At 36.2% G+C, this 19,229-nt stretch overlaps 1 protein-coding gene across 3 annotated transcripts in view; it reads right to left on the bottom strand.

Moving 5' to 3' along the window:
- Positions 1 to 19,229, bottom strand: part of SMG5 (SMG5 nonsense mediated mRNA decay factor) — a 327,200-nt gene that overhangs the window by 64,222 nt on the left and 243,749 nt on the right. For 2 of the 3 annotated variants that reach the window (XM_085849869.1, XM_085849871.1), the window contains exon 21: positions 18,324 to 18,398. In XM_085849869.1, the coding sequence (XP_085705995.1) occupies positions 18,324 to 18,398 (75 nt within the window). Of the gene's footprint in view, positions 1 to 5,314; positions 6,120 to 18,323; positions 18,399 to 19,229 lie in introns of those variants that run through there. The other variant, XM_085849872.1, reaches the window with a different exon arrangement.

The raw sequence follows: 19,229 nt of genomic DNA, 5'->3' as shown, positions 1-19,229 counted from the left end.
CCATCACCCTGTTCATTCATAAGGCGAGCAATTTCGGAAGATATTTTAGAAATCTCAGATGCTCCGGATGAAACTGTTATCGTTTTGTATCCACTTCCCGGATTATAACTAAACTTGTCATTTTTCTCGGTGATATTAAACAAGGGATTATAAGTTTCCAGACAATAAAGATGCCACATATTCTTTTGTTGCGCCAAGTTGTAGTGGGTATGGGAATGAAGATGTGTGGTCACTTGTGAAATTAAAACTAAGGATTGTGCTTCTCATCTTATTTAATATGGGATAAAATGTCTTTGTATTGACATTTATTAATAATTTTCATGTTCATTAACTGGTCTAAAATGGCTGATACTTCATTAAAACAATTGTTATTTCTAGCCTTCTTACTCCCTAACAGCAATTAGTCTATTAACTAGAGGGGGAGCACTCGGTCGAGTGCAAAACCTCCGCCGCCAATACTGCTGGGTCACTTAAGTGAACCTGATATCCTATTCATTGTAGGTCAAAACGGATCAGACTCTACTGAACAACGACTGAATAAACTTAACGAGATCGACGCACATGTAGAAATGCCCCAAAAAAAAAAAATCGAAATTTTTTTGAAAAAAAAGTTGCAAAATTTTTTTTTCTCTAACAATTTTTTGGGGGGGGTTGGAAATCACTTAAAACATGTGTAAATGCAAAAAAAATTCAAATATTTTTCAAATAAAATTGAAATTTTTTTGAAAAAAGTTGCAAAACTTTCTGTTTTTTTTCTCCAACAATTTTTTTTTTGGTGAGAAATCACTTAAAACATGTAGAAATGCAAAAACAAAAATTCAAATATTTTTTCAAAATGGCCACCATAGCGGCCATATTGGACTTTGGACCAAATCCAAAATCTAATGGCATGATCCTTGGACCAGACCTAACCCCCCCACAAAGTTTCGTCGAAATCCGTCCAGGAGTTTTTCCGTAATACTGTTCACATACAAACAAACAAACAGACAGGGGTAAAAACAGTAACATCCATCCATCTTCGATGGTGGAGGTTAACTAATTGTGGTGGGTCATTTGGAAGAAAAATAACACCTGAACCAAGCCTACTTAAAGCCTGAATAATGTGTTTCTCCTCATTCTTCCTACTTTTACCAGATATATTGACCCCATAATTAACAGAGTCCAGCAGATCAATATATACTTTATCATCCTTATTTTTCATATCCAATGGTTTATCAAAATACTTTCATTCATCCCTTACAGTTGAACCTTGTCTTCCATCTTTTGTTAGAAGAAACATTAATCTTGGAGTTAGTTTAACAGGGAGTTGAGCAGGACTCAAGAACCTTAATCCATCATTAAATATCAATCCCTTTTCTTGAACAAGATGAAATATTGCTGGTTGTTCTGTTGGAATGAGTCCTGCTTTGGTTTTTGAATCCACTGAATATTCATTGTTTTGAAGAGCCTTCACAATATAATCAAGGGGTTGATTAATCTCTTCCAGTTGTTGAAATAATCCTTCAACATCATATTCTAATTCTCCGATATGCTCTAATTCTTCCTCCGTCATTTGACTGAAATGTTTTAACATTTGAAGTTTTTTAGGAGTATATTATATTGTGGGAACTGTGGAAGCATCTATAATTTTTTCTTGGGAAGTTTTTAAAAGTGGTTTAAAAAATTTCTCTTGTTTTCTTTCAAATGCTTCTTCACCCATTAGTTTCTGCCTGCGTTTCTTTTTTTATTTCTTCCTGTTGTTTTACAACTTTTGAAGCCAACTCTTGATGTTCCTTAAATCCTCTTGCTCTTTCTTTTGTACCCATTTATTTATTGGAAAACATCATTCACTGAATTATAAAGGTCAACAGGGAAATTTTCCTTTTCTTCATCATTAATGTAGATGTGTTCAAATAAATCCTTTTCTTTAAATATTTCATCAAATTCTTCATTAACATTAATACGAGTTGTAATTTCTTCTTCACCAATACTTGTGTCTCTGCTTTTCATACGTTTGCGTTGAGTTTCTTCATCAACACCAAAAACGAATGATAAAATCTTAACTCCATTACCACTCAGATGTTTAATAATTTGTCTCATTCCTTCTGGATTAGTTTCTAATATCCCAAGACCACTGGATTTTAGTTTCTTCAACTCACTCATGCAATGTGAATATTTTGTTGTACCAAGAGAAACCTCCTCAAATATTTGACCTTCATTCCTCAATCGCATATGTTCCTCGACTGAAATATAGTAATAATCTTCACATTCTACTTCTCCTGGTCGCATTGCTCTGGTTGTTGTAGATACAATATGAATCACATGGTGGTTTTTTTAGAAAATTTACAATATTTTCATTTGTACTATACAAGAACCTTAATTTATGAAAGTTTTTTTCCAGAAGCGGATTTACCCACAATATTTATAATGATAGTTACCATTTATGTATGTAATTGTTTATAAAATAAAAAATATATCCCTTAATATCTTATTTTGTTTCACAACAATATATTTATATTTTTCAGTCATGTGCTTCATATAATCCCCAAATTCATTTTTACTACATAATGTAGAACAATTGTCTCTCCAAAAATTGTTTATATCTATTGAATTTAACTTGAATAAAATAAAAGTATTAGCATTGTTTCTGATTGAGTGAGGAGGGAGTTGAAAGTATAATTGACGAAGATAAATACAATTACAAGAAGAATGTCTCCCTCTTGTGTAGTAGATATCCATTACCGTTTGATTTCTCTCATTAACACAATCATCAAAGATAACGAGGTTCTTTTTTGATTTATCCAAATCTTGGGGAGAAGGTATATCATCCGTATTATCACTAAGAATACAAGTTATCGGCTTTGATTTATTTTTATATCTCTGTGTTTCACAAAATAGTTGTATTATATCTTCAATGTTGTAATCATTTGGTTTGTTTTGAAGTTTAAATAAACCGATTACATCTTCTTTTTGAAGGCCAGCATTAAAACCTTGAGAGAGTAGTTGATACTCAGGTTGAAAACTTGACTTTGTAAAAATTATTAAATTATTAAATTATCATAATCTAAAAAGTTGGGAGTGAGGAGCATCTTTAAAAGTAAGCAGATTTTTCCACATCTGCTTGAACCAACTATGAGACATTAATGAATTTGGAAGATTTTTATGGGTGTAAAAATTTATCGTATTTTCTCAAATGGGTAAAAAAATCATTCATTTATATTTTGGAAAACAGGTTATTTAATTTTTTATTGGCTTTTTTAGAAACTCTATGTTTTATCCGAAGTTCAGGTTTAATTTCAAGATAATCCATTATTATATTTATACAATATCTTGTGTTGATATTTCCCTGAAAATCTTCTTTTTTTCAAAGAAAATCTTTCAAATATGGTGAATACAACGAACTGCGACGTTTGTAATCATGAGGCTGAGGCTGAGGCGAGCCTCAAGAGGTGGAGGTATGCACTGGAGAGAAGGGGAATAATAGTCAGTCGGAGTAAGACGGAGTACATGTGCGTAAATGAGAGGGAGGGTGGTGGTATGGTGCGGTTGCAAGGAGTTGAGGTGGGGAAGGTGGATGGGTTTAAATACTTGGGATCAACTGTCCAAAGTAACGGAGAGTGTGGGAGAGAAGTGAAAAAGAGTGCAGGCAGGATGGAGTGGTTGGAGAAGAGTTGCAGGAGAGATTTGTGACAGAAGGGTAGCTGCAAGAGTGAAGGGGAAAGTATATAAGACGGTAGTAAGACCAGCTATGTTGTATGGTTTGGAGGCGGTGGCACTAACAAAAAGACAGGAAGCGGAGCTGGAGGTGGCACAGTTAAAGATGCTGCGATTCTCGTTGGGAGTGACGAGGATGGATAGGATAAGAAATGAGTATATTAGAGGGACAGCGCAGGTGGGACGGTTTGGAGACAAAGTGAGAGAGGCGAGATTCAGATGGTTTGGACATGTGCACAGGAGGGAAGCGGAGTATATCGGGAGAAGGATGATGAAGATGGAGCCGCCAGGCAGGAGGAGAAGAGGAAGGCCAAAGAAGAGGTTCATGGATACGGTGAGGGCGGACATACGGGTGGTTGGAGTGTCAATGGAAGATGTGGAGGATAGAGCGAAATGGAGACGGTTGATCCGCTGTGGCGACCCCTAACGGGAGATAGCCGAAAGAAGAAGAAGATATTTCCCTGAAAATGACAATCGTTAATAAGATAAATCATCAGTCCACTAAACCTGACCGTCATTTGTTCAGTCTCTTGTAAGAAAAGGTGTATTATCACCCTCATACTTTACATTCATTTTTCGAATCAATCTTGTAAAGTAATTCATTTTTGGTGTAAATCTCAAAGAATTATATTGCTTTTTATATTTTTTATTATCATTAATTAGAAGATAATAAGAGAATATACATTGTTTTTCGGCTTTTGACTCTGTGTTTCATCCCCATCTTTCACACGCAGGACAATTCTCAAATTTGTCATGTGGAGAATCAGGAAATTCAACAGGCACAAAATCTAGTAAATTATTCATATTTATAAAGTAAAACTTTACTTCAAATAAAATTCATCTTCGGTACTTTCCTTGGTGCTTTCACAATCATCTATAAAACTACTTTCATAACTATCGTTTGAACACAAACTCTCGGTATCATAACAGTCTTCTGTTCCAACAGAGATACTATCACCACTCTCATAATCTTCAACATCTTCACTTGAATAATGACTTGTATTTAATTTGTAGAAAAAAACATTACCATCTATATCTATATACTTTTTTCATGAACAGATTCAACTTTGACATTTTAAACATAGAAAGTAATTTTAAAATGGTCCTGAACTACTATTGAATGAAATGTCATTTCACCTGATATATTAACATCCTTTATTTCATTAGGATTTACATCTTTAGGGTTGTTGAAAAAAAATACAAATTTCCCCTTGAAAATTGCTGATAGTCTTATATTTTTTTTCCCAAGCTTCATTCATGAGGTTTTTCTTTTTTGATACTTTTTCTTGTTTCATTGCTTTTTCTAGTTTTGAATATATTGCCAGAAGGAGAGGAGAAACTTTTGTTCAGCTACTTTAATTGATGTTCTTCCAGATATAATAAAAGCCATCCACTGAAGTAAATTGAAGAACTCGTAATATTCACCATAATTGTTTTTATCCAATAGTGGTTATACTTATCTTTATTCAAATTTACATCCTCGACATATTTCTCAGTATCTTTTACAAATGAAGAGATTGATTGAAACTTGTCTTTTGTGTCTTGATACATTGTATTTGTTAAGTGAAAAAAGTTGGAGGATAAAATGGTTTTAAGCACAGATTCACCAATAAATTAAATGGAATTTTCATCAAGAAAATTTTATTATTAGCAAAGTTTTGTTATGTAAATATGGTGAATACAACGAACTGCGACATTTGTAATCATGAATATAAATGTTATAAAAAACACCTTCAAACCAACAAACACACATTCAATCTTTTCAGACAAATATTTCCACTTGACCAAGAAACAAAACATTGTGATAGATGTGATAATGATATTCTTTTAAAAAAAATTGTAATAGACACCTTCAATCATGCAAACACAAGAAGAATGAAGAAAGGGAAGGTGCCAATAAATTCTCCATTGAAAACACTGATGGGGGCATTTAAAGGACATAAAAAATAAGATTGTTTTGCTTTCAAGACCCTGGACCATCTTCAATCATTGAAGCTGTTGATATGGTTTAAACAAACTATTGAAACTATAATTTGAAAACACATTAAGTGAAATGAAAATTTTAAAGTTTTATATGGGAGTAAAATTGAATATGGTAAGAGAAGGTTATGAAACTACTCCCGACATGAGGACAAACCCACACTTTATATCATCATTTCAAGATTTTGTAAGATGTGATGTTTACGATGAACTCCAGAGACAAGAACAAGATGTTGACAACACTGTAGTAGGTAGTGGATTTGCTCTTACAAAAATAATCTTTTTAGATATACACATCTTAAAATCAGATCCTCTTCAAGCTTCTTCTTATATTGATTTACCAAAAGAGATAAAACTGAAGAAAGTGGTTGTTAATATTCAAAACAAAGATAATAAATGTTTTCTGTGGTCTGTTCTTGCTCACTTACATCCTCCACAATGAAAACCTGAAAGGGTTGAACATTATAAGAAATATGAGAATACATTAAATGTTAAAAATTTAATGTTTCCAATGTCATTGAGAGATATTCCTAAATTTGATAAAATGAAAAATCTATCTGTTAATGTACATGGATTAATGGATACAAACAAAGTTCAGATATTAAAAATTTTGAAAAACTATAAAAATGATGAAACACACATTGACCTTCTCTACTTTACTTCAAAGGAAAAATCACATTATGCTTTCATCAAAAATTTATCAAGATTAACCAAATCACAACTATACAAGAGAAAATGTAAAACGTATCCTTGTAAGAGATGTCTCAACTCCTTTCATACAAAAGTACGATTAAATCAACATTCGAAATATTGTAGTAATCATAAATCAACCGTAATCAATTTACCAAAAGCAGGTTCAAACATGTCATTGAAAGATTTTAACAAATCTATAAAACATCCGTTTGTGATATATGCTGATTTTGAAAGTATCCTTGAAAAGATAGATAGTTTCTCCAAATCCAAATAAATCATACACAAATAAATATCAAAAACATACTCCTTGTGGTTTCTGTTGTTATATCAAATCATCTGTTGGTGATGAATACAACAAGTTAGAACTTTATAGAGGAGAAGATGCCTCCGAGGAGTTTGTAAGACGATTGGAAAAAGACTGTATAAGACTAAGAGAACTAATGGTTAAAACCTATAAACCAATGTCATTAACAAAGGGAGAGAAAAAGGAATTTAGAAAGAACAGTATCTGTCATATTTGTGAGGAGAAAATTGAGGGAGAGGTCAAGGTTAGGGATCATTGTCATCTCACTGGAAAATATAGAGGTCCAGCTCATTCCCATTGTAATCTTAATTACAAGCCCCCAAACTTTATTCCTATCTTTCTTCACAACAACAATCACTATGACACACATCTATTTATAAATGAACTTTCAAAGACATCTGGCAATATTTCTGCCATTTATAACACAGATAAAAAATACATCTTTCACAAAAACAATTCATACATCCCCCATAACCCATATCAGATTTTTTGACACATTCAAGTTCATGGCAAATCCATTATCTAACTTAGCATCAAATATGAAAAACTTTCCAAATCTGAAATCACATTTCTCAAATCAAGAAGAGATTGATCTCTTGTCACAAAAGGGAATATATCCGTATGACTATATGGATTCATTTGAAAGGTTTAAAGAAACACAACTTCCTTCAAAGCAAAGTTTCTATAGCAAGTTGAATAAAACTCATATTTCCGATAGAGATTATACACAAGCTAAAAAGGTTTGGGAGAAGTTTAATATAACGAATCTTGGAGAATATTATGATTTGTATCTTAAAACTGATGTATTGTTATTGGCTGATGTGTTTGAAACTATTAGAACAGTCTGTCATAATAAAAATTCTTATGGATTTGACCCCGCTCACAATTACACAGCCCCGGGTTTAGCTTGGAGTGCTATGTTAAAAATGACAAAACAGAATTTGGAATTAATCAGTGATATAGATATGCTATTAATGATAGAGAAGGCTAAAAGAGGAGGAATATCTCAAGTATGTTCCAAGAGATATGCTAAAGCAAATAACAAATATCTTCCTGATTATAATAAGAATGAGGATAACTCTTACCTGATGTATTATGATGCTACAATTTGTATGGGTGGGCTATGTCTCAATATTTACCTCATGAAAAACTTAAATGGGTTAAAGAAAAACATTATGAAAAAGTTTTACAAGACATTGTTGTCTCCTCTGAAAAAGAATTAGATGAAGCTGAAGTTGGATATTATTTTGAGGTTGATTTAAAATATCCAGAAGAACTTCATTACAAACATAAAGACCTACCTTATGCCACTGACAAAGAAAGTCCAAGAAAAGAATGGTTAAGTGATTACCAACAGTTATTTAATATAAAAGGTAAATCTACAGAAAAACTACTTACTACATGAAATGATAAAGAAAGTTATGTTTTGCATCAAAGGAACTTGAGACAATATTTATCTGCTGGGTTGAGAGTTTGGAAAATTCATCGGATTTTGAAATTTAAACGAAGTCATTGGTTAAAGAAGTATATTGATTTTAATACAAAAAGGAGAACAGAAGCAAAAACAGATTTTGAGAAGGACTTTGATAAATTAATGAATTATGCTGTATTTGGAAAGACTATGGAAAATGTTAGGAATCGACAAAACATAAGACTTGCTACATCTTGGAAACAGGCTTCAAAATTAATTAATAGACCAAGTTTTGAGCGAGCGGAGGTGTTTTCAGAGAACGTTTGTGCTATTCATTTGAAAAAAAAGAGCATTGAAATGGATAAACTATTTATAGAGGAACATCAATTCTTGACTTGTCAACGTCGTTAATGTATGACTATTACTGTAATAATATAATGTAATAAAAGGATAATGTGTCATTGTTATATATGGATACTGATAATTTTATATGAGAAATTAAGACAAGTGATGTATTTGAGGATACTAGTACGTGCCCGTAAAAAAAATATAAAAAATAAATAAATAAATAAACCACATAGGCCGTTTCTTCGCTCTCACGTGCCCGTACGTGCGTGACCCGGAAGTTCGATATTATTCGCAGTTACGATTATTCACAATTTATTTTCAATACCCAATTATTCAATTAGCGCCAACGTATTTTACCTTTTCGCAATATCGTGGCAAGGAAAAACAAAAAGAGAAGAGAAGAGAGAGAAAAAATTTACTTCCTGGTTCGGAGCATACCAGCACTCTGATGTTCCCGAAATTTAAACACCGTCTAATATGAAAACGATCATAACTTGGGCCATTGTGTTTATCTATAAATGCGCATAAGAAATCGAGAAATTATTAGAATACACGAAGTCATCACTCTCCGGAAGCCCGTACGTTGTAACCCGTAATGGGGAACGTGGCTGTGCTTCCCTTCCCCATCGGCCACGCCCACGCAACAACGTGTCTTGCCATTGGTTAGTAAATAAATGGCCATAACTTGGGAAGCACTTGTCCGATTAATATCAAACCTTGAAAAGGCAAATCCTCAGGTCCCCAGCAATATACCTGGCAAGTTTCAATTAGATCGGACCAGAGGTTATCGAGAAACAGCGGTCACACACACACACACACACACACACACACACACACACACACACACACACACACACACACACACACACACACACACACACACACACACACACACACACACACACACACACACACACACACAGCTGGAATTATAGATAGATCATTGATAATATGTATATATATATATATATATATATATATATATATATATATATATATATATATATATATATATATATATATATATGTATATATATATATATATATATATATATATATATATATATATATATATATATATATATATATATATATATATATATATATGTGTGTATATATATATATATATATATATATATATATATATATATATATATATATGTGTATATATATATATATATATATATATATATATATATATATATATATATATATATATATATATATATATATATATATAATACAAGTAATTATAAGTCAGGTGATGTGTTGTTTTCATCAAAGAATAAAAAGGTTATTGGTAAGTTTAAAAATGAATTGGGTGGGAAGGTCATGAGTGAATTTATAGGATTGAGATCAAAGTCTTATGCTTTTGCGTATATTGATAATAATAACATTGAAATCCCTGTGTCGTAAGAGGCGACCAGGGTTGCGTCAGGAAGGGCATCCGGCGTAAAACCTGTGCCAAATCATTTATACGAATCCTAACGGATGATACGCTGTGGCGACCCCTAACGGGAGCAGCCGAAAGATGAAGAAGAGATAATAATACCATTGAAAGGTGTGATAAGAAGCTAAAGGTAAAAAAGAAAAATATAATCAAGGAAACAATAAACTTTAAACATTATTACAACTGTTTAACCTTAAAGAAGGAAGAGTACAGAAAAATGAATACAACAAGAAGTTATAAACATGAATGATATACAGAAGAGATAAATAAGAAAGCATTTGGAGCTTTTGATGATAAAATATATATTTTAGAGAATGGAATCAATCGTCTCCCTTATGGTTATAAGTATAAGTGTTAAGATATTGGGTTGGGAATTTTAACAGGCGACTGCCGTCTTTTTACTGATTTATAAATGATAGAACCAAACCAAACCAAAGAGTGGAGATGAAATCAGCCTTGGTATTTAAATGGGAAACATAAAGAATGTGAGAAATATCAAATAAGTCTTATTGAAGAAATAACCGTGGTAAAAGTAGATAAAACAAATAAGCGGATATATTTAATTACAAATAAGTTGGAGGATGTAAATAAAAAAACAAATATCCTTGAATGGACTGAAAACTTTGATGGTTATCAATTGAACAATGGAAAAACAATTTACTACAATCTCAAAATGATATGTGGCTCAGGGGGTGGTCAAACAAGAGCATTACGAGAAGTTTATCATTTCATTTCTGCTCAACAAAGACATTTAAACCAAGAACCAAGTTCCAAGTTATTCTTTGTGAATATACTCGATGGAAATGAATGTTATAAGAAAATTGTTATTCCCTCAAGTCGAACATGGACAAATATTCGTTGGTTCGCTCTGAGTATAATGAAAATATGAAAGGGAAGAAGTACTTTAATCAGTAAGTCTCAATCTTTCATAGTCAAAATTTTACATTTGCTTGTATGGGAGGGGGAGGAAATGAGTCTCCCATTTTAAGCTTTTGAGGCTTGGGTCAGAAAGTTTTTTCCCCATTTTCCCCATTCATTTGAATGGGCATCCCAGAAACCCCATTTATCATCTACTGGTCATTTTGCCCAACTTCTGGCCAGAATGGAAATATTTGGAGGTCTGAGACTTAAATATGATCAAGGCAAACAATTTTTATGAATTTACCACGACAAAATTGTGTTTAAAGTTGTTGGACAACTTTCCATAGAAAATGCCGACAGCATCGATTTTTTTCAAAATCCTGCCCTGACTATCCTCAAAATTCAGGCATAATTTATGGGTGCATGAATTACAAAACACCAAACAAACTGCACTATCTTTAAGGTATTTCTGACTGTTGTTTGTCTCTCAAAGACAAATGAGGAGGATGAATAAGGGATAAGATTTACACCACCCATTGACCTCCCCTCCCCCCCCCCCAGCCAAAAAATAAAAAATAAGCGACGAGAGCAAAGTCGATCCCCACAGTCGAGCAAAGTACCATCGCAAATCCCCACAAGTCCCACCTAAAGCAAGGTTGAAAGGTGGCAAAAAAAAATCCACCAGGAACGACACAATATTAAATTTTGACTTAAAATTCACCCCCCCCCCCACATTTTGACCCCGATGATATCAGGTCCCCACCACCTAAAGCCAAAACCAGGGGTCAAATCCAAAAAAATTGTTACATATTTCATGCACTCCCCAGTGTTGATTACATTTACTGTAAAAAGTTTCGTTTAAAAACGTGCCCAAAATTGCATTTTTGGGGATTTAACCGTGCCCAGTATCCTGCGGGATTTTAAAAAACGTGCCCAGTATCCTGCTTAAAGTGGCGATCCGTTCAGGATTGTGCCCAATAGCCCAGGAGACTGCTTTGGTAGCACCGACACTCTGTACAGAGTATGGTCCCAATGGATGGATGGATGGACCTTTTGACCCCGCCCCAGGGTCCAATGGCAGCAGGGCCAAAAATGATACTGCTCTCACACCTTACCTTGTGGTAATCATAACTACCAAGTTTGGTGAATTTCTGCACAACTCTTAAGGAGGTAGTGTGACAGACAGGACAGACACACACAGACAAACAGACAGACCCGATTGCAATAGCTCCCTGTTTTTTTTTTCAAAAAGTGTGGGGATAAATATATGAAATACTATTAATTTGGAATTGGTTATTGGCTTTGACACCAATACAATTTTTTTTATTATTACAGACCATAGGCTACATATTAGGATGCTTCATAATAGGGGGTAAAAAAATAAAAGTATGAATATTCATGCTCCCTGGGTGTGCCTTTGTTCCATTTGACAGTAGAAACATACACACCAAATATGAAGCAGACTGGAGGATGTTTAGGGGTTCCTCAAGTTGGCACAATATTGTTGAAATTTGCCAAACTGTAACTGACAATTTGCCGTCTAATATGCACAATGCAGTACACTTCACAATTAATATGGTTGTTTTATATTTTCAAAAACCACAGCAGTCATAAAGGATGAAAGAATAGTTTTTTCAAGGAGACCTAGATGAGCTTTATGACATTGCAGTACAAAATGCCCTCTCCATAATGGACATAATTGTGCCAACTTGAGGAACCCCTAAATATCATGGAATTTTGTTCATTTTTGACCAATAAGTTCTAATGGGGTATTGGAACAAAGGCAAAATCAGGGAGCAGCAAAAATCAAACTTTCATTTTTATGGAACACCCTACTACATATACTGACTGAACAAACAATTTCAAATGGAGCACCTTGCTACCATGAGAGCATTTAAATTGCAACTAGCCGGGAGGCGACGATGGTTCGCGGGCATTATTGAACAATGCCACGATAGGTACAATTGAGTTAGTGGAAGCTTTTGAGGAAGCCCTACCGTAAAAACCTATCTCTTCCGTCAAATTGACCAAATCAAATCGGATTTCTTATATGTTGCATTTATGGACATTATGCACAGCTTCTAGGAAATTAAATTGCGAGAAAAAAATCGAGAAATAAAAATAAAAAGAAATAAAAAATAACAAAAAGTTCAAGTGGACGTGGCTCCGCCCACAAGGGGCGTGGGATGCCCCTCATACAAAAAGACACAACTAGACCATGATATCTAGCTTGTGTCCAAGTTTCATCAAGATCGCATCAAACGTCACGGATCTATGCTCTGGAGAGAGTCACAAACAGACAGACAAGCTGGTAGGCATCATGGGTGGTCGCTAGACTAAGGTGAATTTGAAATATGTAGATAAGAGAACACATCAGATGGCATTTTTGCCGTTCGTTGTTCCATATAGGAACATGACGAGCAACTGTCCATTCATCATTTGTGTTCGATTCCCTAACCCTACGTTAGGGAATCCCAATGCGAACATTGGGGTGAAAGCATATAGTAATATAATTGCATACTAGTCAGTTTTTTTACGGATCGGGCTGAAATTTTTTGACAAAGAGGTTGATTATAGTGTGCATAAAAGCGCGGAAGCCGATTTTTGATTTTTGGGAAAAAAAATATTTTTCTGATTTTTTTCAAAAATTTAAAGTCCCGTTGCTAGGCAATGGTGGCGTCCATAGCAACGGTGCTCAAAAGCATACAACTAGGTCCTGGTATGAACCTACCAGTCAAATTTTATCATAATTAGTTGACTCCTCTGGCCTCCAGACCTGTCCATTACATTCAAACAAACAAACAGACAGACATACAGACAGACGGACGGACAACCTGAGACTAAGGGTAGTTTCGCGACCACCCAACAGACAGACAGACACACAGACACAACGAAAATAGTGGTCACTGCTGGTGCCCGCGAACCAACAGATGTGGCAATAAATGTGAGTTGTTGCTCCCAGCTTTCCAGCTCGATGACAGGAGACGTCCATTTGCATTTTTCCTTCCTCCATCCCTACCCCGTTTAGAATCCCATATGGGCGTGGGTAACTTGCTTGTATATTAAAGTGTATTATTCAACGCATTGCTCTTTTAGGTGTGGGTGCGGCCAAAGCAGTCACAAAGCAGATAATATACTGGGTAGTTTTCCATAACTCTTCCCAATGGAAGTCAGGGCAGGTATTTCAAACTTTGACATCATCCCACGACACAATGACCTACTCTTTTCAAAAGAATGTAGAATCTTTAACATCCACAAATCAATGCCAGCAGACAGGTTACCCAAGACTTAACAACTCTAAGAATCAACACCATGCTTGAGAAGCACTGGGGTGACAGTTCGTTGGGTCAGAAATCAAACTCAGACTCAACAGCTCAAACACAGGCATACTACCTCCGTGCTATCCTGTCAGCCATATCAGAGATCATCACAAAAGTTCCGTTACCCAACTTACAGAAGAAGAGTACCTTTGACAAACTTTGTTCATGTCACATTATTCCATATAGTCTTCATCCTCTTCAATACAGTTCACAGAGCAGTCAACCACCCAGCACTGAAGCCTTCTTTCTGAAATGATCTTAAGAAAGTGGACGCAGCCGTGTTAACCTTCTCATTGAATGCAAAAATGCCTCCCGACTCTGCTTGGTGGATTGTTGTTTTTACTCAGTTTTCTTTCATAAATTTCCTGGAGGATCTCATGTGCATTTTTCTTCTGTTTCACCATTAACTGAACAAGAGTTTCAAGTTATCTTGGAAGTGACATCAATACCGGTCAAAACATTCTGGGCAACATTCTGGAAACTCAATTGCATGTGCTGTGAAACAGAGGAGTATCTAAGCATTACAGTCTTTGAGAAGGAGAATATCAAATGAGCAAGAATTCACAAGAGACAATCTGTACCATTTGGTGATGCAAGTCCTTCATGTAGTTGTGTTCAAAAGGTGGAGAGAATTCAAAAATGGCCAGAATTTGTTGAGCCATCTGGAGCATTCTCAAAATGAAACCAATTGCTGTTACTCAACCAAACATTAAACATGTTGAACAGTTATTTTGGACAATCGCAAGAAGACTTATACATACACACGTATATATCCTGTATCTATGATAGAATGCGAACCATGGTGTCTGTGTGTGTGTGTTTGGCTGTCTCCCGTTTTCGGTGGCCACATCGTATGTTGTGTTTGAAAAACATTCTCCCAAACAGATATATTTTAAACATATAAATACAACATATAATCGGTTTGTTTAACAGTGCGTTAAAGATACGACCTAAGGCTTATCACAAAGTTGAACAAACCATGTCAGTGCTGTTATTAACAGTATTACCTATACTGAAAGTCGAACAAAGGTTGCCGTGCAAGGTGATCATTTAATGAAAGAAAAACCTCTATTTAACAGTGACATTAACATAACATCGAATAATAAACTTCAAAGAGGTTCAAAATAAACTTAAATTTAAAACTGGGTGAACTCGATGTCGTAATTTGTTGGAGTTGGAGCATCTGCTCTCATTCGGGGAGGTTGGCGTTTCAAACCCCAGCCAAGTCATTAGTTATAGCAAAGACTGTAAAAATGGTGCGTGTTGCTTCCTTGCTTGATGCTCGACATTTAAAAAGGATAGAGCACAGACGTATTACGGAGGAGGAGAGAAGGAAGAAAGAGGGAGGGGAAAATGGGGGGGGGAAGAGAGGAGGAGGGAGGGGCAGAGAGGTATATAGCCAATGCATGATCAGTGACTAGATAGGGTCTTCTTCTTCTTCTTCTTCTTCTTCTTCTTCTTCTTCTTCTTCTTCTTCTTCGTATGCAACACAAGAATACGGGGTAGCATCATTGGCAGAGTGCGCGTCTATGCCGCCGATGTAATTCCCTCTGTAGGTTAGGGCAGGAATTTGTGATTTGTTCAGGGTACCAGTGATAGCTCACCTACTCGTTGTAAAGGAGACCATTTGATTTTTAACGTCCACCAACTAATGCCTGCAGATGGGACACCCAGTTTATCATCCATCTGAGAAACGGCACACACACACGCACACGCACGCATGCACGCACGCACGCACGCACACACACACTGATGACTCGCCCTGCCAGTGAAATACCGGGATGACAGTTTATAAATGGGACGGGATTTGAACCCAGGCGAGACAGCTTAAGGCAGGTGTGCATACCTTTGAAGTCGACACCATCCTGGCTGCCCTCCAAGATAGGGTGAGATATTGACGAAGATCAAGTGAGAGAGTGATTGTCAATTGTAGTTTAGTGGTTAAAGACACTTATGAACCAAGCCAACTGGCAATCTCTTTGCCCAAACATATTTTTATGAACTTAAAAAGTAGTTGGGGAGAAAGCAGCACACTTTACTGCAGACGAGCTATGAAAGCGAGGAAGAAGAATGCATCATTTGTTCCTGTAAAAAACAGATGCTAATTTCACATTATTACATACAATTAATACAAGTTAACACTTTGGGGGTCAATTTCCTTCCTGATTTGCTGTACAATGGGTTTGAGAACCTCTTTGTGGCTTCATTCATTTGTGAATGCATTTTTTAACATTAATTTTGCCATATTTTGTTAATTACACAGACACCGTCACAGCGAACGACTGGAATTGTGACCTGCAGTCGATCACATTTCAGCCATCTAAAATGGTTCAGAGAAACGAGAATGCTGGGGTTAGGGTTCGTGTTGCTCTGTGGGTTCATGTTGCTCCAATTTTGTACAGTTTTCAGCGTACAAGTAGGGTGCCAACAGGTCAACAGCACAAGACTTCTAAATGCGCACGCCAAATTGCAAAATATTCCGCCATGTTATAATTGAAAAACGGATGCATGTTGCAAGGGTAGGATGGAGGTTGTACAGTATTTTAAAATATAAAAAGCACAGGAGGGCATTTTACCAAAACCGTTTAAAAAAAAAAAAGTGCAGGCATTAACGTCATGCATCTACACATAGCACCTCATTAAAGTGTGCTAGAAATCGCAATTACCGACTAAGTATGCACGGCATTCTCATGGCAGGAATGCTTGGAGAAACGCTTCCTTTTGATGTGAGCGCCAGTGGCACGAGATTGCTGTATTGAGGGCCAAAGCACTCGCAAAAGGCCCTGCTGACATTAATAATAGAATCTGTCGACAGTTGATGAACCTGTCGCCTGGAAAGAGGCTGAGCAGATCAGCCATGAAATTAGAATTTCTAAAACCATGCAGGCCTGTCAAAAGCATGTCACCATGGCCTTCTCATCAAAAAAAAAAAAAGGAAAAAAAAAAAAGGAGGAGAACAGCAAAAATAAATAAACAAAATACCGAAAGACAGGCACATTCTCAGTCAGCTTTATTTGTAATTACGACAGGAGCACCTTAAACCCAAGACAAAAGGCAAAGTCCAATACTTTAATTCACGAACACGGACAAAGTTATGAACGTCATTTAACTTCCATGTGCAGTTTCCTATTATATCATGATCCAACAATTATAAATGTGTCAAAAAAGGAGGCAAGAGGCACAAACCTTAAAGCTTTCTCAACGAAGACAATTTGAAGGCCTTTCATCGTTAGTCACGTTTAATTTATTGCTGGAACAAAACACCCTCCACCTGCTTCCCTTACGCTTGCCAACCACAGTCTACTTCGTTCTCCAAACTCGTTCTACTTTTTGCCCTCTCTTTCACCCCCATCCTTTTGAATCCTCTCTACCTTCCTCATTTTTATTTCCCAATCGTACAACAGCATCAACAATGGTGTCCTACTCACTCCAGGCATCCATCTCCTGTATGCTAGGTCAATCAGATTCTGTCAAAGCATTGCAACATGCACGGACACAGCCATCATGAATGCTAAATAACCCTACAGCTGACATGCGTCATTGTGGATATGCATGTGCCTGTCCACAAACCATTAGCACCAGGCCTCCCTCTTAGCAAAAAGGAAATTATGAGGCCCCAAGCTGTCCTTGTGATTAATAGCCTCCCACGCTCACTTGCTTCTGTTGGCTCGCAGACCTTTTGTCCTGAATTAGATTTATACATTATTTACTGCCTAAGTTCCCGTGGGGCCAAACGACCATGCACGAGCTGTGGCAATTTTCTCCCTACATAAGGGTTTTTCCAAGCCCAAAAGCCTTCTGTTGCCATCTCCTGGGAAGTCAATTTCCATCCCAGCAGTTTTCCCTGCTGCCAACCTCATAACCCCAGAACATAACCAATCAATTTTATCACCAAGCTTCAAGGGATGGGCCAGCCAAGGTCACCAGTGTAAGATCAACTTATACCCAAAGTGGATAAAAGTGTCAGGTCTGCCTCGACACATGCTCTCATACCCATGTCCATGAATTTTTGCTAGTTGGTTGTAAGGTGACTTTAAATTTTAATAAGGACACCAGAAGTCTAGGTGGAATTAACTCCATGACATTCAAGTAAAATCACTTGCTTTCTCTCTCGTACAAGTGTAGTGACCAAAATAAATAAATAAATAAATAAACAAGCAAACGAAAAATCAAATGACCAAGGACATGGCAGATGAAGGAAGGAGAAAATAAAAAGCAATGTCCTATCTAATAGTAAAGGAATTCAATACTTGTTAAACTCACCAAGCTTTCAGATCCTGCCTCTTCAACCTGTGTCTCTCTAAACCTCTCCCAACCTCACGCTGACATCGGATGTATCTGAAACACAAGCATTGAAGAACTATCAGCATCAATTCACAATTGCCTTTTTATTTTTATGACAATCAACAAGGATTCTCCAAAAAGATGGTATTGCAGTAAAATGCACAGTCATCAAGAGAGGAGTAGGAAATAATCACATCCGGGAATGGGGGAGGCAGTGTGGCATATTGATAAGTACGAGGTTAGTATATTAAACAAACAAAATAAAAAAAAACAAGCCGGTAGGCGGCGATGGGTCGCCGAGCATGGAAACTATAAGATATAGAGCAAAATGGATGTCATATAGCGGATAGGGAATCACCTTAAGATTATGCATATCAAATTTCATTCAGTTCCATCTCCTGATAACTACTCGGTATCCATTTGAATGAAAAGTACCGAAAATGCGGTTTGAAATCGAAATCCCCAAAGTTCGAGGGGGTGCTGTGGGTGAACAAAGATCTAAATCAAAAATCCGGCTCGATCGTTTGTGCACAATGTATTCCAGACGATTAGTGTGAATTTTCATGACCATCCGACCATAACCCGAGGAGGAGTAGCATTTGGCGTGAAGGCACCTCCAGCTCTTGCATATTATCGATTTTTGCACTTATTGACCTTTGACCCCTGACCTAAGCGAAATCGGTCAATATGTCCTGAGGCAAAGTTGTAGTACTCATTGAGTACCATGAACCTGCAAGTTTCATTCGTATCGATGCACTCACCTGGTCGCTAGGGGGCCTTCAATTTTCGCCAATTTTCACGCATACCCTTATTTAGGGGGCGCTGCAGGTAAAGTTTTCCATACATCACAAAAACCGGAATATAATTGATAGAGCATCACCTGTA

This window comes from Eptatretus burgeri, chromosome 12 (genome assembly GCF_056783735.1).
Source record: "Eptatretus burgeri isolate ZD-2024b chromosome 12, Ebu_testis_v1, whole genome shotgun sequence".
NCBI classification, from domain to species: Eukaryota; Metazoa; Chordata; class Myxini; order Myxiniformes; family Myxinidae; genus Eptatretus; species Eptatretus burgeri.
This window is presented reverse-complemented; position numbering and strand designations above follow the sequence as displayed.